At 45.6% G+C, this 22,332-nt stretch overlaps 2 protein-coding genes and 1 pseudogene across 2 annotated transcripts; 2 read left to right on the top strand and 1 right to left on the bottom strand.

Moving 5' to 3' along the window:
- The first annotated feature begins 4,260 nt into the window (after positions 1–4,260).
- On the top strand, positions 4,261–6,793 carry LOC136550526 (glyoxylase I 4-like; annotated as a pseudogene).
- A 3,511-nt stretch (positions 6,794–10,304) lies between these two features.
- Positions 10,305–11,350, top strand: LOC136549201 (uncharacterized). Its single transcript, XM_066540466.1, has 3 exons — positions 10,305–10,382; positions 10,425–10,742; positions 10,838–11,350. Exons 1-3 carry the CDS (start codon positions 10,305–10,307, stop codon positions 11,348–11,350), a joined length of 909 nt encoding a protein of 302 aa, XP_066396563.1.
- A 9,092-nt stretch (positions 11,351–20,442) lies between these two features.
- On the bottom strand, positions 20,443–20,832 carry LOC136549200 (uncharacterized). Its single transcript, XM_066540465.1, has one exon. The coding sequence runs from the start codon at positions 20,830–20,832 to the stop codon at positions 20,443–20,445; it is 390 nt and encodes a 129-aa protein (XP_066396562.1).
- Between the last annotated feature and the right edge of the window lie 1,500 nt (positions 20,833–22,332).

Here is a 22,332-nt window from a genome sequence, read left to right as displayed (position 1 = left end):
ATGTTAATTTTAATACTCCCATATTCAGGGGTCCATCAAAATAAACACAGCACGAGATGAAAGAAAAGGGTCGACAATCTTGTGCTAACATTTTTCTTTCCAACTGAAAGAAACTCCACATGATCGAGAGACTCAGAGACAGAACAGAGGCTCCTCTCAGCTCTCATTGGGTACTCATCATCATCACAACATCGGCGTTTCCAGAATCGTCGCGCCCGAAAGAGACGTGAGCTGTGTGTTGCTTGGGCAGCAGAAAGCATGGTGTGGCTTTTCAACACTGCACGTAAGCACAAGAAGAATTGCTAGCTTGGATCCTGAGGAACCAGAAACTGACGCCTACTCCTATCCATCTGCTTCAAACGCCACAAACAAATCATACTTCCAGCGATCCAAAACCTGGGCGCCTCTCCTGTTCCTGAGATCAGGTGCACTGCAAGTGGCAGCCAGCGTAGAGCCGAATCATGCCTGCCTGCTCCAGCGTTAGGTGGCAAGGCCCCTCTTGAAACTTGCACTCGTCGCTTCCCTGATTGTTTTTGTTTAGCATTCCGAGAGCCATTTTACACGGTCCAAAAACACAGGTTGTCACATGACTACGTAGCTAACATTTGTATTCAACGAGCACTAGAAAGAAAGGAAGACAGAAAAGATTGGCATTGACAATGTGCAGTGCAGGCTCGTTCATTCCTGCACGGAACGGAATCAAGTTCTGAAAGTACATTGGACATGCCTTGCTGCTGCAGGTCGTCCTGTTTGACCCTTTCTGTTCTTGATTGATCGGCTCTGCTCGTCAAGCGTCTACCTCTTCAACATTTTTTTTCTCTCTAAGTAGTAATTAAACTGCTTGGCCTTCCAATCCATCAGTGAGATTCCTAGATATTCATCAGATGGCTAGGATGGATCATAGGGAAATCCAAGTGCCATTACAATAGCCGTTTTCTCCAAGCTGCCGCATGTGGCCTTCATGTGCCATCCATCCATCCACTGTAGTACATCTGCAATTGCAACGACGCCTCTGACAGTCTGACACCATGTTAACCAGCAGAGAATTCCTCAAAGATTGTTAACAAGTCAAAACTGTACTACCACTCGCGCTTAACTGCTTTGGGATCCAGGACTGCATCATTCACTTCACTGGAGCTGTGGAGCACTTTTGCTGCAAGCAACCGAGTTGGTGTATGCTAAACCTAAAATATTCTCCCCGAGCAGCATGCCCGGCTAGTACTGTACATCGTGTGGTACTGGCGTACTGCCATGCATGCATGGCCATCAATCACCATCATCTGCTCCTGCTCCGCTGCAGCTAAGCATCACTGTTGGGTGTTTGTTACCAGCTCCAGCTGCAGCTGCAGCTGAGCTGAGTGCCCAGGTTCTCCAGCAATCCAGTATGGTGTGGAATGGTATGGTATGGTAGGGGCAGCCGGCAGCCGGGACCGGTGGTTGAGCTGAAGCCGAGATGATAAACTAGTGCTGTACACGTTGGAGCTGAGGAGGACGAGGAGATCAGGATTCAGGAGCCCGAGAGGAGATGATCCCTGTGGCTGTGACGTCACCTCATCATCAATGCTAATAACGATGATGCTTATTATTAGCGCTTGATGGTGGAGCAGCGTGTCATGTAATAAAATAATGGGTGGCTATATATGTGCATTCTCGGAAGCCGGAATTGGTTAGGAAGGTAGAGTATTATTACAGGTACATCCATCCAAAAAAGATGCGATTCTAAGTTTGGATTGAGTCAAACTTTCTTAAAGTTAAATATGTTTATGAAAAATATTATTATTATTTATGACTACAATTAGGCATACGTCGAAAATATGTTTTATAGTTCCTAGTTACTTATTTAGTATTATAAATGTTAGTGCTTTAAGAATTCTAGATTCTCGAAAAATAAGAATTTTTTTTGAACGACGAGGTAGCAGTATCAAGCTGGTACAGTGGCACTAGACTAGTCCATGGGTTTGGATGGGGCTGATGCATAAACCTGATTAGATAGAGCCGACCTAACGCTGCCACCGGTGAGGCCTGCACTGTACATGACATGACATAAGAAGGGGGGTGGGGGTGGGGGTGGGGGTGGGGGTGGATTGGATTGGATTGCACCATCTGCCTGCAAATAATTGGCTGTGGGAATCAGGATAATCTGGTGGCTTATTGGGTGGTGGTTCCTGGCTGGGGGTTGCTAAGCTGTTATTAGTATATGATGGCTTGGCTGCTTGTGCTTGGCCTTGGTCCCCATCGCTTGGATTTGGATAGGTAGGAGACGTAGGAGGACAGTTGAAACCACCGGGCAGGTCGCTCCGGTGGCCGGTGGGGGCTACTGCTCCTGCTGGTGTCTGCCTGCCGGCGGCTGCAGATTCTCCTCCTCTCTTCTGGCATTGATTCTAGGACATGGTGCAGCTGACTGTCCAACATACAGTAGCAATCAGATCAATGTATACATACGGCAATGGAATCAGAGAGTATATATAGCTGACAGACAGCTGCACTTTCACTTGCACTCAGCAGTGGTGGTCTTGTGGTCAATGGATATTCACAGTCCAGTTGGACAATTGTCAGGCACTGATATTCATCCTGTGTGTCTCCCTATCAACACAGCAATCAGAATGTACATATACAAAAAATGAGAACATAGTTTAGATTCCAGATCATTACGAAATTATGGTAGCAAATAGAGAACTAGAGCCCCTATCAGTGTGTCTCCCTACGACTATCTGCATCATCACGGGTATCTGCATATTTCTGTTGCCATTTGCAAGCAAGCACCAGACAACAGCCAGTGTTTCCCTTCACAGGTACAGGTACACCAACACGAATAATGCTCAGGCATGGCATCGGTATCCTCAACGGGCAGGGAATTGGCTGGCACTAACGACTAATCTAACGCAAGTGCGTTAGCGAAGAATGCCAGACTGAATAGGCCAAGTTGGCGTGCCATCGAACTGGCAGCTAGCGCACATGCTATGCCACACTAGCTCATGGCCTACAGGGGGCGCTAACAGAAACTGAACTGCATCACGCATCGAAATCGCTGGGAGCGCGTTTATGATTGGAAGTGGATTAGAGCAGCAGTAATCAGTAAAAAAAACTACAGTATCTGCTCTTGGAACAGCGGACGGCGACTTCCTTTTGCCTTGGGTGCTTGGGCCTCCGGATGGTTCGTTCCTGGAGCCCAGGGGAAGGGGCGCCAAGTGAGGCGGCCGGTGGTGGGCCGAGGAGAGAAGTGCCTCGTGCTGTCGGAAGTTGACCGGAGCACATTCGCGACGCGCAATCATTCCGGAACTCGGATTTGCAAATTTAACGGTCATTTACTCGTGTGATGTGACGCCCGCCGGAAGTCAACGCCAGCGATCCGGGTGAGTCGAACGTACACCCGGTCGTGGCGTAAACGAACTGTTGAACATCAATTCATCTAGATTTGAAATTGAACCTATACATTGAAAAATGAGCAACAAGAGAGAAGATTGTGGCCACTGTTAATCGTCAGGTTATTGCAGGTTTTTTTTTCTTTCCCTGGAGCACCAAACTCGAACGCACGACCACGATTTGATTAGTCAGTTCGGCAAGCTCTAATAACCGCAACGAAAGAAACTCCTTGCCGCGGAAATGAATAACCATTCACAGAATAATAGTAAACCGCCGGGAGCCGGGACCACGACAACAACACGATATAGGCCAGAACATGTAAACCAGAAAATGGTTTACTCGAAGAGCACAACCCTCAACCCGCACGTCCAACAGCAATACAGATTCAAGATTACAGAAATTTATTGATCTCTGTTGACGGTACAAAAAAAAAAACAAGCCACTGTCACTCGTATTAACCATCAGGAGTTCTTTGAATGTCCGAACTGACGAATTCTAAGTGCAAAAATTGAAAAAGGTGATCCAGCTATAACAGACTAAGTGGCCTCTTACAATTACCATTCAGAATAACAAACAACCCAGCAACAGGTCACCTTACAGCAGATGTCAAAAACCAAAACTATTATCGAAATGTATAAGAGAACCGAAGTGTCAGACCAATTTCACCAACACGCCTAGGCAGAATCAAGAGCCGAGAACAAGAAGCAGGATAACACAGCTGTGCTGGCGAACCCTCTGAACTGCTAACGCTATCATTCCCGGCAAGCAGCAGAAAAGGTGTGTACAGAACTGGCTGCAGGAGAAGGCCACAAGGTTTACATTCTGAAATTATGCCTTGTCTTGATCATACGCTTCAAAGCCGCAAGCCAGAAGTTGCACTCATCCCAGTCACTTGTTGTTAAGAGTACTTGACACCAACATTGTGCAGTTGCAGATAGTTAGAAGTCAAGGAAGAACTGATATCCAAACTTTCAAAAGAACATGGAGAAGACAGACGCTACAGAACCTAAAATTTAGTCACCTCAAACCAAATAGGGCCATAGTAGTAAGCAACATGCTAGGATATACTTGTCACCCAAGTGTAGTTTTGATTTAGGGCATATTCGAATCCTTAGCCAAACCTTGCCTCATATTACTAGGCAAGGAAATCAAAATGTAGGTTAGTGTTTGCATCTCTAGCACATTTTCTCGTACCCCAGGCTAGCCAATTTGGCTCTCTCACCCTAGCAAGGTAAGGCTAGCCTGGCCTGGCAAGGTGAGATGAGACAAGCAAAGGAACCAAACTGACTCTTCATCGTTTGAATTGTCAGCTATTTATTCATTGATGCAACTATAGAGACATCTAGTCATAGCACTAGGGCGCAGAGGTAAAATGCAAACGTAACCGATGTGAAGATCTGCCGGATCAGTCTTAAAGTTAACAATAAATTAAAAGCTAGAATCATAGAATCTACATGGATAAAATCCTAGCTCCACATCTCTCCACTTCCTTTGAGGCCATATCTAATGGCACCGCCACTGTTGATGCCATGTGTCACGAGCTGTGCGAGCCTCTACTTTCATATGCTCTTCAAATGTGTGTTTTGGTGAGAAGATCGTCGCAAATAGAACAAAGAAATAAGCCTTTAAAACAGAGAAAGGGCTCGAGAACTAAAAAACACAAAACAAAATGAGAACACAGCACGATCGAGCCCATTTTGATACTCCAGGCCTGTCTGACCCCCTTGACGAGTAGAACCCGGGCCACAAGCCCACAAACTGCAGGCCATCCTGGTCGGAGTCTGGCCCATTACTCAATCATCAGTACGTACTAGCTGCAGAAGGCACAAGGCAGAATGGTCGTCGACCGCCGTACTGCACAAGCTAGCGTGCATGGGGTGGCGGTGGCAGTGGCACGTCTCCCAGACTTCAGTTGTTGCATCTGCGTTGCACCGTGGCGGCATGGCACAAGCTAGCGTGCATGTGGCGGCGTGGCGCTCAGCCGCTCACAACTCACACATGCCCGCGCGCTCGGACTCCAGTGGCATGCATCCATGTCTGCGCAGCAGTCAGAAGAGTGTAGTAGACGGCGTCAGTACGCCACCTCGCCGGCCACACGGTGCCGACCTGACAGGGGCGCGCGCTCTCGAGTCCCAGGCTACTGCCGTGGCGTGGCCAGCCGCGCGGCCGCCACGTCGGCCGAGGCCACCCATCCATGCAAGCCGCGCACGGGAACGTGGCATGCCGGCGCGACGGCACGAGCGCGCCCCCGCGCCATGCGTCGCGCGCGCGCCGAGAGCCGCGCTCGCCTTCTATAAGCAGCGCCGCGCGGGTGGTCTCGCTTCTGGTATGTGGCGAATTGGATCGCGGATCGGATGGAGAGCTATAGTCAGCTAGCACTTGGAGAGTGGAACGCCCCCGAGACCGACCATGGGAGAAGCGTGCAGAGACGCGGTGGCGGCGGGCCGGCAGCTGCCGCAGGACGAAGCGGGCGGCGGCGGCGGAGGGCATCACGCGGAGAATGAGCTCGTCGGCGATCCGACCCACGACCCGGCCGTCTCGGCGAAGCTGTACCTGTACGAGGACTTGCCGGCGATGCCGATGATGGCGCTCAACCACATCTCCCGCCTGTGCGAGTACGTCGATGCCTCCGTCCGGTTCTACGTCAAGGCGCTCGGATTCGTGCTCATCCACCGCCCGACCGCGCTCGACTTCTCCGGCGCATGGTGTGTACGGACCATATATACTTCGCTTCTCCGGCGGGCCGCCGACTTGTCCGAACGGAGCAGACATACCGCCGCGCATGCGGTGGCATCTCCTGCTGTTGGTTGCAGGCTCTTCAACTACGGCGTGGGAATCCACCTCGTGCAGCGCGACGACGCGCGGAGGGCCCCCGACGTGAAGCCCGGCGGCGAGACGGAGCTGGACCCCATGGACAACCACGTGTCGTTCTAGTGCGAGGACATGGGAGCCATGGAGCGGAGGCTGCGGGAGATGCGCATCCGGTACATGAAGCGGACCATCAACGAGGAGGAAGGGTCGCCCATCGACGAACTCTTCTTCAGTGAAAGTGGAAGAATGATCAACCGCACTTTGTATTGATCTCGGTGTACAATATATACACGTACAGGTGAGCCTTGGCTCAACCTACAAAGCTGCTACGCGAGCCAGCGGCAGAGTGAGTACATGCGTGGCGTTGGCGAGCGTTGCGGATCGCGTGGTGACCGCGTCCATCGGATCGCGTCAACCGCGTCCAGCGATTACAAACGAGCTTACAAGCGGGCCCTGTGCAGACTAATCCGCTAACATTCAGGGACCCCGACGGCTTCGTTATCGAGATCTGCAACTGCGAGAACCTCGAGCTCGTCCCCGCCGGCGCGCTCGGCCGCTTCAGGCTGCCCGCGACCGCCACAACCCGCCCATGCGCATGGTCGCCGGCGGCGACGAGTAGGGGGCGGGTGTGCGCACCCGCGTGACCTACCAGGCCAGCAGCCCAACCAAGTTAGTTTGTGGCTAGTAGACTCGCCGTAGGCCCATAGCGGGCGCTTATGCTGGATTCTGGGCCATGTTTCGCGCCGAGAGTTCAAGTTTTTGGATTCGTATCTATATCTATATATATTTATACCTAATTTTTATATTAAAAATACAAAATTTCTCTCTACACATTTTTTTCGTCCGACTCTTCCTAACTAATTACCTTAATAAGCAAACTGTCACGTTTGCAATCCTAATCAAATAGATATCTCCGGTTTCAATTTCTTGTGTCGGCAAACAACAATGCCCTGGCTGTACATGGACCATGGATAGGTAATGGTGTTGGCGTCCGTTTCGGTTTTTGCCCTCCACGTACATCACTTTCCTTTCGAAATACTTCTATTTTTGTAATTTTCCATAAATATAAATATCATAATAAATGATAAATATAATAATTACCATGGATAGGTGGTGGTGTTGGCGTCCGTTTAGGGCGTGTTTGGTTGCCCGCATAAGGGCAAACCAGGCTCTCCGGATGCAGCCTGCTCATGTTTGGTTCCCTGGCCACCCTCCCGACCCAGGCTCCGCTCGTGCAAAAGCCCTCTCCTAGCCTGGCTCGCGAGGAACGCCCAAATCGGCCGTTTTTCTTCATCCTGGCTCGCTCCGTGCTCCCGCGAGCTCGCGCGCCTGGCGATTCGGTGCGCGGGGAGATGGCGCGAAGATCCTAGGGTTACCTCCCCCGTTCCCGCCATTCACCGCCTATATATCTTCCCTCCCGCCGCCCCCCTCTCTTCTTCTTCTTGTCGCTCCCCGTCTACGCCGCCGGTAAGCTCCACCTCCTCTTCCTCCTCCCCTCGGTGTTCTTGATGGATTCGTGGCCTCCTAATGCCTACCCCATATCTCGATTTGTTGCAGGTGCCGTGGATTTGCGTCCTCTCGAAGCAAGTGAGTTTTTTCCCTCCTCTTTCTCCATTTTTCTGTGCGATTTGAAACCCTAGGTCACCATTGTTTGTTGATCTCGTTGCAGGCACACCAGATCTGATTTCTTGGCTGTTATTGCGGTATGGATCCTTGTTCTTAGGTCTTATTTTGTTTTCTTGTTTTTTTCAAGTAAAAATCCTATTTTGTGTATGCTAATCCTCTTTTCTTTGCTTGTGTGCTTGCAGATCTGAGCTCCCTCACCTGCTAGGTTGGGTTTTTGCTGGTGCTGCTGCTTGTTGACGTGGGTATTTTGTATATCTACTCCCCCTCTCGCCTCCCCCCTAATCTGTACCGTGCGATAGTGAGTCCTGCGTTCTTGGATTCGGATGCATGTCCTACTTTGTGAGATTATGAGCAAGTATATGAAGTTACCATTTTGTCTGAGCTATTGTCCAAGTCTGTGATGATTCCTTTTGTCCTGAGCTATTGCCTTAGTCTATGATGATGCCTTTTTTCTGAGCTATTGCCCTAGTCTGTGATGATGAAAGTCTTATTTTTAGCATGTTCTAGTATATGATGAATCCTTTTTCTAAGCTTTTGTCCAAGTCCATGATGATGACATTGTCATTCTGAGCATTTGTCCTTAAATTCCATTCATTTTTTCTAGATGGACTTGGAAGAGAAGAGACGCATTCTTTTTGCTCGTGCTGCTGCTCTTATCACTGCTATGTATTCCCTGCTGTTTGCTAGACTTAGAATGCTACAGAGTCAGCGGCCTCAGATCAGTTATGGTCCAATGAGCATTAGGGATGAGGAGCGCCAAAGGAACTTGAACTTAATTTACAACTACAATGATATAGAGTGTGTGAACATGCTTAGAATGAGAAGGGCACCCTTTTTTAGTTTGTGCAACTTGCTTAGGGAGAAGAAGCTACTTGCTGACAACATAAATTCTTGTGTTGAAGAGCAAGTTGCAATGTTTCTCCATATTGTTGGTCATAACCAACGATTTAGAGTTGTAAAGCAAAACTGGAGAAGGTCTATAGAGACAGTCCACCGCTATTTTAAAGATGTGTTGTATGCTATTGGTGAGCTTAGACAAGAGATGATTAGACCTCCAAGCAATGAGACACCAGTAAAGATTAGCAACAGCCATAGATGGTATCCTTACTTTAAGGTAAAAAAAACCTGTCATATAGCTGCTAGGATATTGTTGCATTAGCTCATGTCAATTTACTATGCAATTTTGGATGCCATGTAGGACTGCATTGGGGCCATTGATGGGACTCATGTATTTGCCAAAGTTCCAGCCAAGATGCAAGCTGCATTTAGGGGTAGAAAGAATGCCCCCACATAAAATGTGCTAGCAGCAGTTAGCTTTGACTTGAAATTTACCTATGTGCTGGCTGGTTGGGAGGGATCAGCTCATGATGCCACAATTCTTGCTGATGCATTACAGAGAGAGGATGGGTTGAGGGTTCCACCAGGTAATTAAATCAACTGTGATAATAAGAAGCAAATGTAACTGCAAAATGATGAATCTAATTGAACTCCATATTTGTTTTAGGCAAATTCTTCTTAGTAGATGCTGGATATGCTTGTCGGCCTGGATTTCTTCCTCCTTATCGAGGTTGTAGGTACCATCTTAAAGAATATGGGAATAGGAACTACCCAACCAACCCAAAAGAGTTGTATAATTTGAGGCACTCTAGTTTGAGAGTAACTGTAGAAAGGGCATTTGGGGCTCTAAAGAATCGTTTTCGCATCATTGACACCAACAAACCATTCCATCGCTTGAGGACACAAATCAAGCTTGTGCTTGCATGTTGTATAATGCATAACTGGATCCTTAGTTTTGGGGTTGATGAGGTTATTCCAGAAGAGTTCTCTTGGGTACCAAATGACACAAATAGTCAGTCCCATCCTGCTCATATGGATGACAATGCTACCTAGGCACTTCAGAGGGATGAATGGGCTAATCACATGTGGGCTAATAGGGGTCTTTCTAGAATCTAGAGTTCTATTATGTATCATTAAGTTGCCTGTAATTTATTTTATTCATGGACAAATGTTGTTTTTTTCCTGTGATTCTACACTTGATCTGAGACTTTAGGCAATAGCAATGATGTTTTTTTCTGTGATACTACACTTGATCTGAGACTTTGGCAATAGCAATGATGTTTTTTTTTTCTGTGATACTACACTTGATCTGAGACTTTGGGCAATAGCAATGATGTTTTTTTTTCTGTGATACTACACTTGATCTGAGGCTTTGGGCATGTGCAATGATGTTTTTTTCTGTGATACTACACTTGATCTGAGGCTTTGGGCATGTGCAATGATGTTTTTTTCTGTGATACTACACTTGATCTGAGGCTTTGGGCATGTGCAATGATGTTTTTTTCTGTGATACTACACTTGATCTGAGGCTTTGGGTATGTGCAATGATATTTTTTTCTGTGATACTACACTTGATCTGAGGCTTTGGGTATGTGCAATGATGTTTTTTTCTATGATACAAAACACCTGTGCTGAGGCTTTGGGCATGTGCAATGATGAATTAGACAATGGCTGAGGAGATGATGGCTGTTGATGAGCTTGTGTTCCCTGGACTGGATGGTGGTCTTTTGGCTGGTGACAATGTGGTTGCTGGGGATGATGTGACTGGTTTCATACCAGCATCATAGGAACCTGCTCAGCAGAGGACCTCTCTAAGGTGGACTGAGCCCATGTCTGCCTTTGTGCTGAAGCAGATGTGCCAGCTCATTACCACTGGAGTGAGGACTGATAAGGGCTTCAAAGAAGTGCACCTGAACAAGGTGGCAAAGGCCCTGCAAGAGTTCTGTGGTCATGATGTTAGTGGTACCCATGTGTACAACCACCTGAGGAAGTGGAGGCAGAGGTGGGTGAAACTGTCCAAGCTGAGGGACCTTAGTGGAGCTCAGTGGGATGAGGACAACTGCATGATTGTTCTTGAGGAGGAACACTACAATGGTCATACCAAGGTGAGCAAGAACCTGTGATACTACAACTTGATTTGTTAGATGACTCTTTGAAATATTTTGTCATTATGGCTAACAAGGGACAGTTCATTATGCAGGACCACCCCAATGATGCTCCACTGCTCAACAAGCCCATACAACACTACAAGCAGATGATGGTCATCTTTGCCAATGGTCAGGCAACAGGCAAGTGGGCTATGGGCTCCAATGAGCCACTTGGCACACCATCTGACTGTGCTGAGAGCTCACTGAAGACTGAGATCCTGAACAGTGGCAAGACTGTGACTCCTGAGGATACCAAGAGTGAGGGAGGAGTTGGTAACAAGAGGAAGAGATCCATGCTGGCAGAAGAGGATGTTGTTCTGTTCACTGGCATGGCAGAGGCAGTGAAGGATGTTGCTGATGCTATTAGGTCGACCAAGGTTGAGGATTCCCACCCTGAGCTGTATGGTGCTGTTATGTTTGTGCCAGGCTTCACTGAAGAAGCACTGATGTGTGCTTATGGCCACCTGCTGGACAACAAGGCCTTGGGTTCAGCTTTTGTCAAGATGTCTGACTCCCACCGTGAGCTGTGGCTAAGGACCTACTTGGCCAAGCACTACTACATGTGAAGGCTTCACAGCTTGGGGTTGATCCTTTTGTGCAGTGCCTCTTTTGTGCATACCTAACTACAGCTGGTGGATGTGTAGTGGGTTTCTCTTTTGTGCAGTTGATCTGATCCTGCATAGCTTACTTACTAACACTAACATATAGTTAGTGTCTTAGATAACCCTGCACCTACAACCAAGATCAACCTAGTGGTGGCAATCTGACCATGAGTCCATTGCTAATGGTGTGAACCTTGTGGTTCTGAACTTGATATGGGCACCAGCCTGTGCCTGTGATTTGCACAATTTCATTCTGAGCACTTGCCTTATTGCCTGTGATTTTTGTTTTCTTATATCTGAGCACATGTCCATTGCCTGTGATGCTTGTTTTCTTATATCTGAGCACATGTCCATTGCCTGTGATGTTTGTTTTCTTATATCTGAGCACATGTCCATTGCCTGTGATGCTTGTTTTCTTATACCTGAGACTGCATTCTTTACCTAGCTGGTGCATCTCTTTTTGCCTGTGTTGACATTGATGTGAACTTGATGATCTGAGAACTAATCTGATCTTGTTTGCCAATGATGTGACCATTTCAATATGAGCTTTTGTCTAATGCCAATGATGACGTTTTTTAAAACTAAGCACGTGCCTTGTGCCAATGATGAGGTTTTTTATATATACTGAGCACATGCCTTATGCCAATGATGTTTTGGTTTATTATACTGAGCACATGCCTTATGTCATTGATGAACTTTAATTTTTTGTTTGTCATTTCATGGTCTAAAAGCTGAAGAAAAAATGAAGCCGATGGCGTGTTCGTAGTGGAGCATGCGGTATGCATTGCAAAGAAGGATGTAATATTCATTGCAAACAAAGTGTTGTAGCAAAATGATGTAATTTTTAGTGGAGGGTGTAATAATATTAGTCCGGGCTTTAGTAATTTTAATTTAGCTTTCCAAAATGATATAATATTCATTGCAAACAAAGTGTTGTAGCAAACTTTGGACTTGCTGGTGGTAACCTTACCACTAAATCAAAGTGGTAACTCCACCAGCTTCTATGCAGGCAACCAAACATGGTTCCTGCATCCTCTTGATTTGAATCCGATGCAGGTTCAGAAAACCAAACACCGGCTGCATATGACCAGGCTGCTGGGAGCCAGCCAACCAAACAACCACTCCTTGCATGTGCTCAGCCTGGCCAAAGGAGGCCTGGCTGGCTGATGCGAGCTAGGCTGGGCTGGGAAGTGAACCAAACACGCCCTTAGTTTTTTCCCTCCACGTACATATTAAGAAATGATAAATATAATAATTATGGATCTTTATTTTTTATTTTTTCATAAATATAAATACAAATATCATAATAAATGATAAATATAATAATTAGGATCTTTGTGCCCTCGACTCATTTCTTAAGAAGCAGATGTTTTCACCATCAAGTTTTTACCGTAATTTTGATTAGAAATAAAATATATTTTATTATAACTTATCGAGGAGCAAATATTTTTGTGCTTAGCAATGCGAGAAAAAAGTTTATTAGGACCTTATTTTAATTTGAAACAAGTTTAATTATATATTGTCATATTATTACCAACATTTGCTTATATTTTGGAGGATGTCATAGAATAAATTATAGCTCTCAAATTTTATAAAATGGAAAAAACATATAAATAGGTGTATAGTTTTTTTTTTCTCCCATTGCAACGCACGATCACGTTTGCTAGTTTGTACTAGTTCGGTTTTGCTTTCGTTATCATGAGACTAGTAACTAGGAACAAAGCAGGTTTATGGCCTGTTTGGTTACCCTCATTTTAGCTACTAAACTGCCAAACAAATTGACTAAAAAGAGACTAAAGTAGTTTAGTCACATTAGTCATCCAAGAGTAGTTAAAAGAGGGCTAAAGTGTCCAGTGGACAAGGGTAGCCCCTCATTATTGCTAGTCCATCACCCTGATTTGGGCATTCATCAGGTGTAGTTTGATCTTTGTTAAATTGTTTTAATAATCTTTAGTCACTTTTAGTCACAAAAACCAACTAGGAGTAACTAAAGTTTAATCACTGGTTTTAGTAGCTACCAAACATGCCGTTAGTACGTGCGTCTGGGTCACTGGGAGGCTGTGGTCTAGACAGCCCCGTATAACCGCCGACAGAATCAGGTAACACGATTTTATACGAGGTGATGGTTTTTTTTATCGAGAAGAAATTATCATCGAGGTGAAACCGAGGGTTGCCAGCAAATTGCACTGCATCCATGGGAATAGGGGAAAAAAAGGAAAGGTGGAATTTATGGGAGTAGGAAAAAAAGAAATGTAGATTTATTTGGATTTGGGGACTGAAACTCTAAATATGAAAAAATGGATCTACACCAATATTTTGATTAGTCTTGAATCCTTCTTTAAAAAGTAAAACTACTTTGATCCTTAAACTATTTTGATTCTTAAAATAGATACGTGCTCTGTTCGCTTGGCTGATAAGTCATGGCTGAAAGTAATATTGGCTGATTTGTTATGAAAGAAAAATATTGTTTGTTGATTGAAAAGTACGGCTTATAAGCTAAGCGAACGGGGCGACGATCTGCAGTAGAGATCCTCTGATCATGCTTTTTGATTTCTCATAATCAATCCTTCTTTTCAGTTAGTGCCACATTGAGCAACACTATACGGTACTGCAATCAGTTCAATTTGGGATGGATAAACCTAAATTGTGGGGTATGAATTCTCGGTCACTTGGGAAACTTTTATTTGGTTGTAGCCTGTTCGGTTGGCTGGTTCATATCGTTGCTGGTTCGTGAAGAAGTCCTGTTGGCTGGTTTGTGTGAGAGAAAATACTGTTCCGGCTAGAAATTTACGATCGTTTACGACAAGCCACAGCCAGACGAACAGGCTCTTGATTGATTAATTGATTCTTCATTTCTTCTTGTGGGACCAGAGTCCAGTTAACGGCGCAGGGCTGGGCCCAATTCACGTTTTTGCTATATATATATGTATTCCTCGGTCTTGGTGGAGGCATAGGTTTTGCCCCTTCTCTTCCTCTGCGCCGGCGCCACCAATGGCAACCAGGGGAGGACGCGACGGTAGGGGATGATAGTTGGGCGAGCTCGACCAGCCGAGCGAGCTCGGACAACCGGGCCTGGGCCAGGGTGGCGGCCCCGACGGCCTCGGCGGATCCACGTTCGGCCCTCATGGCGGCACTGGCGGCACCGGCGGCCTGGGAGGCCGCGGCGGCCTAGGAGGCAACGGAGGTCGTGGCGGCGACGGAGGTCAAGTCAGACCTAGCCAACGGGGCGGGGCAGGTGGGCCCGGCGGACATGGCAGGCGGGGCGGGGACGCCGGGCGGAGTGGTCCCCCGTTGTGAACAGCAACCTCGTCGCTGTAGCAGCGTAAACGGCGTGGTGGGCCGAGCGGAGGCTATCAGCATAGGCAGGAGGAGGAGGAGCAGCTTGACCAGATATGAAGATCTGTTCGGTGTGATCTAGTAGAACTGTCGATGTCGTGGTCAAGAGTTTTAACTCGTTTATTTATGCCATGGTTTATTTTTCTGGAAGCATCATCTTGAAAGTAAAAATTATGTTGGACGAACACATCTGACAAACAAAGTTCTGCAGGGGGTTTAACTTGTTGATCGCCTGCGCCTGAGCTACTACTGCTGCGCGCAAAATAAAGTGAGATAGCCCTAGAGGCTGATGGTGCCCCGGAACAAGATCGTCTGACGAACGTCGGACGGAAGTGCGTCCGTTCCCAAATCAAAGGGAGAATTTGTTGCGTGCCATTAAAAAAAAAGATCGTAATACCATGTGTGTCTCTAGAAAAATTTAGCGGTCTTTAGTGTCATTGCTCTAACTTTTTTGCTCCCTCCATGTTACTGCCATTAGTTTTGGCTCTAACGCCGTCCAACTGCAGGTGTGAAAAGTCGAAAATACCTTTAAGTCTAAATATGTCATTAATTTTTTTATATCTTAATGACTTCAAATGAAAAAAACTCAAAACTAGAAAGTTGTAGATCTTGTCGAGATTTATAAGTTTCATATAAAAATTATCTTCATTTAATTCCGCAAAAAAAAAATATTTTTTCTAAGATATATTAATCATATCAAAGCATATTTTTTACGGAATTAAATAAAGATAATTTTTATATGAAAATTATAGATCTCGACGAGATCTACAACTTTCTAGTTTTGAGTTTTTTCATTTGAAGTCGTTAAGATGCTCAAAAAAATTAATGACATATTTAGACTTAAGGGTATTTTTGACTTTTCACATCTGTAGTTTGACGGCGTTAAAGCCCAAACTGACGGTAGTGGCATAGAGGGCACAAAAAAGTTGGAGCAGTGGCGCTGAAGATCACTGAACTTTATCAGAGACACACAGAACATTGCGATCTTTTTAATGGCACACAAGGAATCCCCCGCCCCCCCCCCCCACCCACCACCACCACCACCACCACACACACCCCCCAAAATCCAACGCCAGCTCCTTCGCAACACATTGAAAGGCAGGATTTTAGCTATTGCTGCGGCCGCGTATGCAGGCTTCCATCAAGGACGCGATCCACGGGAGGTCGCAACAGGATCGTCGCCGCGGATGCGAGCCGCATAGGGTCATCCCGCCACAGATTGGCACGTCTCCGAGCGCGACCAGCAGCAGGCCCAGCTGCTTCGCGACCTCAGCCACCGACCCAATTTCAAATGCTAAATTGATCGTTCAATGTTCAATGCGCATGACCAGCGTCAGTTGGATAATGAGACTAAAATTTGCTTTAGATGCGGCAGGCTCGGAGTGTTGCGGATGGAGGTTCGGCCTACTGGCCTAGTCGCACCAACATCGCGCCCCTTGTTGGTGCATGGTGGCGCCACGGCGCTCAGTCTTGCTTGTCCATCATCGCCCTATTCGTTTGGGCTGATTTGACTTATAAACCATAGCTGAAAGTACCGTTGACTGGTTTGGTATGAGAGAAAAATATTATTCGTTGGCTGATAAGCCATGGCTTATAAGCCATGGCTTATAAGCCAAATACGACCAAACGAACAGGCTGCATCTCTCCCATCATCTCCTGGAAACTCGCGACCTGCTTGGAGAGCTTGTCCACCTTGGAGTCCACCCCCATCAATAGAGGTCGCCATCTTCTACTGAAACTGGAAAATCTTGGGCGCCAGTTCGTCAAGAACACCGAGAAACAAAAAATTGTCCCCGATGCAACTCAGCTCTAGATACCAATTGAAATGAACTCAGGTAACTAGGGTTGCAGGATAACCAAATGATCAAATCCGATACAAGAATGGACATATTTCAGGGTCGAAAGCACGGAACTCGAGATAGGTAGCAAGAACAGAGTTCTGGGGTTGGGAAGCAACAGAGTTAGTTGGGGAATTCGGTTACAACGGGTTCGATGCCCCGCGCCTACACAACAGACTGCTTCTTATACTTCCCGAACTAGGTCGCCGGCCCAAGACGTCAGATGGCCCAAATGAATCCATCTTCCGTGGCCCAAGCTTCATTCTTTGTTCTTTCTTCTCTTCCCGCTCCTGTTTCCCTTCCGGCACATAACAGTACCCACTCCTTCAAATCCAGCTTGACCCCAAGCTGGATCATCAGGATGTCGACGCCGCAAATCAAACGCTTCTTCCCAAGTCATCAGCTTTTTCGGCAATCCTGCCCACTGGACCAACAGCTCAGTGTGATTAGCGGTACCTATCCTAGTTAGCCGAGAATCAACTATACGTATAGGTTGAAGCACCGAAGCAGGATCAATCAAAGCTTTAGAAACCACCACTAATGGTGGTACATGCCTCTTCAACTGAAAGACATGAATCACTGAATGAATCTTAGCTGTTGCAGGTAAATCCTACTTATATGCCACACTGCCAATTCTCTGCAATATCTTGAATGGCCCAAAATACTTATAAGCCAGTTTCTGATTCGCTCGGTTTGCAACAGTTGTTTGAATGTAAGGCTGAACCTTGAGATATACCATGTCACCAACCTCAAACTCCCTCTCAGATCTATGTCGATTAGCTTGTTGTTTCATTCTATGGCTAGCCCAAGTTAACTATTGCTAAATGACTTGATTCAGAAGCCGCCTCTTAGATAACCACTCATCTAGTTCAATAGGGTGGCAGACATCAGCATTGGTTATTCCAAAGTGCCTAAGTGGATGCCCATAGAGTACTTCAAAGGGTGTTCTCCCCAGAGCTGTGTGGTATGATGTATTGTACCAAAATTCTGCCAAGGGTAGCCATTTGCTCCACTGTTGTGGACAAGGTTGTACAGTACACCTAAAGAATGCTTCTAGACATTGATTTAGCCTCTCAGTCTGTCCATCAGACTGTGGATGATATGAAGAAGACATATGCAACTGTGTATCTGTCAACTTGAATAAACTTTGCCACACAGAGCTAGTGAAGATCTTATCTCTGTCAGAAATAAGGACTTGAGGCAATCCATGCAACTTGTATACATTATCCATATACAACTGTGCAACTTGCAGAGCAGTGAAAGGGTGTGCAAGGGGAATGAAATGCCCATACTTAGTGAACTTGTCAATTACCACCAGAATAGCATTGAATATGTATGACATTGGCAAACCCTCCACAAAATCTAGGCTCACAATAGACGAAGCTTGATCAGGAACAGGTAGGGGTGCCAAAATACCAGGAAGTCTTACCCTTTCAGTTTTAGCTTGCTGACACATAGAACATTCCTTGATATACTTTTGAATAGTATCCATCTTTGGCCAGGCAAATACATTATTGACTCTCTGATATGTTGCATGAAATCCAGAGTGTCCTCCAATCCCACTGTTATGCAGTGATTGCACCACATGCTTCTGAGCTAGGACATTATTGCTAATCCATATCCTGCCCTGGTATCTAATGACCCCATCAGTCAAGGAGTAACCCTGCTCAGTGGACTTTGTCAAAGCTAACTATTCTAGTAACTTGATAGCTTGTGGGTCATCTTTATATCCTTCCACCAAATTAAAAATCCATGCTGGGGTACAGGTAGATAAGGCAGCAAGGACATTTACTGGTGTGCACCTTGAAAGTGCATCTGCTGCCACATTTGTGGCACCTTTTTTAAACTGAATCTTGAACATGAAGTCCATGAGTTTCAGTAGGGCTTTATGCTGCAGTTTTGTTTGAGCTCTTTGCTCAATTAAAAATAACAGGCTTCTATGGTCAGTCTTAATAACAAACTCCTGATGTTGTAAGTAAGACCTCCACTTATCAACAGCCAATATGATAGCCATGTATTCTTTTTCATAGGTGGACAGACCTCTGTTCTTGTCACAGACTGGCTTACTAAGATATGTCGTAGGATGGCCTTCCTGCATCAATACTGCTCCAAACCCAGCATCACAAGCATCAGTCTCTAGAACAAATGTTTTACTAAAATCAGGTATTGCTAACACCGGTGCTTGCACCATGGCTTGCTTCAGTAGTGAGAATGCTTCTTGAGCATAATTATTCCAAACAAAAGGCACATTCTTCTTCAACAATTGAGTGAGGGGTCTACTCAACATTCCATAGTGCCTAATAAACTTTTTATAATATCCCATGATTCCCAAGAAACCTCTCAATTCCTTCAAATTCTTTGGGACATGCCACTGTTCTATTGCTTTTATCTTGGATGGTTCAATGGTAACTCCTTCTGCTGAGATACAGTGTCCTAAATACTCAATTTGTTGCTGAGCAAAGGAACACTTTGTCAATTTGACAAAGAATTGATGCTTCCTGATAATCTCAAACACTTGAGTCAACAATGCAGTATGCTCTTCTAATGTTCTTGAATAAATCAATATGTCATCCATAAAGACTAGGACTCCTATTTTGAGCAAATTAGCAAATATATTGTTCATCACTCCTTGGAAAGTTGCAGGAGCATTGGTAAGACCAAAAGGCATGACCAAAAACTCATATAAGCCATTATGTGTTTTGAATGTTGTTTTGTGTGTATCCTGCTCTAAAATGCATATCTGGTGGTAGCCTGGCCAAAAATATAGCTTGGAAAACCACCTAGCACCAGTGAGCTCATCAATCAACTCATCCACAATGGGTAAAGGATGCTTGTTCTTCATAGTAACAGCATTCAGATGCCTGTAGTCCACATAGAAATGCCAAGTTACATCTTTCTTCTTTACTAAGAGCACTGGAGATGCATAAGGGCTTGTGCTTGGCCTAATGATTCCATGCTGCAACATTTCTTTCAATTGTTTTTCAATCTCAGTTTTCTAGGTAGGGGCATACCTATATGGCCTTACATTCATTGGTTGTGCCCCAGGCATCAAGGTAATCCGATGATCACGAGCTCTGTTGGGAGGTAGCTCAATGGGCTCTTGGAACACTTCCTGATACTTAGAGATTACTTCTTGAATTTCATCAGGTATATCAGACTCTGTGACTGAGAAAACTGATTGATCAGTTGACATGTTATTAACAGCAGCAACAGGTTTAGGCATGAACTGTTCACAATGAGTCACAACCTGTCTCCTTAACAACACTTTTAGTCTACCAGCACTGATTGTTAAGCACTTAGTCACTTCTAGCTTAATTCCTCTCAAAGTCACCCTAGCCCCCTTATGCATGAATCTCATTATTTTCTTGGTCCAGTGCACCCACATTGGACTGCATCCTTCTAACCAGTCTTCTCCCAATATCATGTCATAGCATTGCAGAGGAAGAACTCCCACGGTAGAGTGAAATGTATGCCCTTGAGTAGACCATGTCAAGCTTGGAATGTTTTGAGAATATGTCATTGATGATCCATCAGCTACGATATACTGAGCATCTTGACAAGGCTTAAGCTAATCCTTTAGTTTTTTGGCCACAACAGTGCTTATAAATGAGCCAACACTGCCAGAATCCACTAGGATCAAAACTTCCAGATTACCAATAATACCACTCAATCTCATGGTCTTTCTCTTCTGTTGAACTTGAGCTAGACTGTCACCAATTGCCATTACTTCTTCAGATTCCTCAAACTCCTCACTATAGCAGTGTCAGACTCTCCTCCATCATCCAAAGCATCTAATAGTTCCTCCACCACATGGATAGATACCTGAGTGGGACACTTATGCCCTAGGCCCCACTTCCCACCACATCTAAAACACAGTCCATGCTATCTGCAATAAGCTTTCAGAGACCCTAATTTATTTTCAACTGGCTTGATCTTGGATTTTCCAGAATCAATAGTTTTGGGCTTGTCCACTCTACTGAATGCCTTATAAGCAGATTTGGACTGATCACGATGAATGATCTTCTTCTTGGAATTTTCTAATTCTTCTTCTTGCAACAATGTTAAGGCGCTTGTAGTATCCACATCTTTAGGCCGATGCAAAGCAATAGCTGCCCTGATCTCCTCCTTGAGTCCACCTAGAAATCGTGTGACCAAATAAGTGTCATCAAAAGCTGGGTTGTGCAGAATAATGCCATGGGTAAGCTCCTCAAAGTGCTGCTGATACTCGGTCACTGAACTCGTCTGCTTCAGAGCCTCCAAATGACGCAACATCAGAGCTTACTGGTCTTTGTCATACTTGGCAAAAACCAACTCACATAGCTTTGCCCAATCAATAATCCTTCCTCAACGTTCCTATCGATGCGGGACCCACAGGATACCCCGCAAGGGAGAAAGAAGATCTAGTCCAACTAGGATTCTTCCCATATAATCGTAGTAGTAGAACTATTAGGTAATCCTATTAGGAAATCTCATTATAAACCGACTAGGACTCTGGCCTCCTAACTATATAAAAAAGGGCAGGGCTCCTGAGAGAACAAGGCAGATCATAATCAATCCAACGCAAAGGCTAAGGCCGACTGGACGTAAGGTTATTACTCGATCTACGATCGAGGGCCTGAACCAGGATAAATCGGCTGTCTCTTGCGTAAACCATCGAGTTCGGCATACGCCGAAGCCCGAACATACTGCCTCGGGTACCCCCGTGGCAGGCTATCGGTGGTGAAACATCGACAGCTGGCGCGCCAGGTAGGGGTTGCCGCGATATATAGCATCATATCTTCATCTTTCTTTGGAGGTGTCAGGATAGGTGATGAAGTGAGGTATTCTTTAAGTTTTTTGAAAGCTTCGTCGGCCTCTATTGTCCATTCGAACTTGTCTGTCTTCTTTAGTAGTTTAAAGAAAGGTAACCCCTTTTCGCCGAGTCTTAATATGAAACGGTTGAGGGCCGCCATGCATCCTGTTAGTTTCTGCACATCTTTGACACTTCTAGGTGGGCCCATTTCTGTTATAGCTCGAATTTGCTTGGTGTTGGCTTCGATCCCGCGCTAACTGACCAAAAATCCGAGTAGTTGTCCTGAGGGAACTCCAAATACACATTTATTTGGGTTCAATTTCCATCTCCATTTCTTCAAGTTTTCGAAGGTTTGCTTTAAATCTTCAATTAGAGTGTCTGGGTTCTTTGTTTTCACCACCACATCGTCCACGTATGCCTCCACATTTTCATCGATTTGATTCCCAAGGCAAGTCTGGATAGCTCTTTGGTACGTGGCGCCAGCGTTCTTTAGTCCAAACGACATGGTATTGTAGCAGTAGGCACCAAATGGGGTGATGAAAGATGTCTTACTCTGGTCTTCTTCTTTTAGTGCGATCTGGTGATATCCTGAATAGCAATCGAGAAAAGATAATAACGTAGATCCTGCTGTCGAGTCAACTATCTGGTCAATGCATGGTAGCCCGAACGGATCTTTTGGGCAATGTTTGTTGAGATCTGTGTAATCGACGCACATACGCCACTCGTCCGTGTTTTTCTTCTATACAAGGACCGGGTTTGCTAGCCAATCTGGATGTAGGATCTCCTTGATAAATCCGGCTGTCATCAGTTTTGTTATTTCCTTTTTAATTGCTGCCTTCTTGTCGGGTGAGAATCGTCGTAGCCATTGTTTTACAGGTTTGGAGCTTTTGTTAACATCAATTCTGTGCTCAGCCAACTCCCTTGGGACTCCTGGCATGTCGGCTGGCTTCCAAGCGAAGATATCTTTGTTGTCCCGAAGA

This window comes from Miscanthus floridulus, chromosome 4, assembly GCF_019320115.1.
Source record: "Miscanthus floridulus cultivar M001 chromosome 4, ASM1932011v1, whole genome shotgun sequence".
Lineage (NCBI taxonomy): Eukaryota > Viridiplantae > Streptophyta > Magnoliopsida > Poales > Poaceae > Miscanthus > Miscanthus floridulus.
Note: the sequence above shows the minus strand (reverse complement) of the source record. Positions and strands in the feature narration are given on the sequence as shown.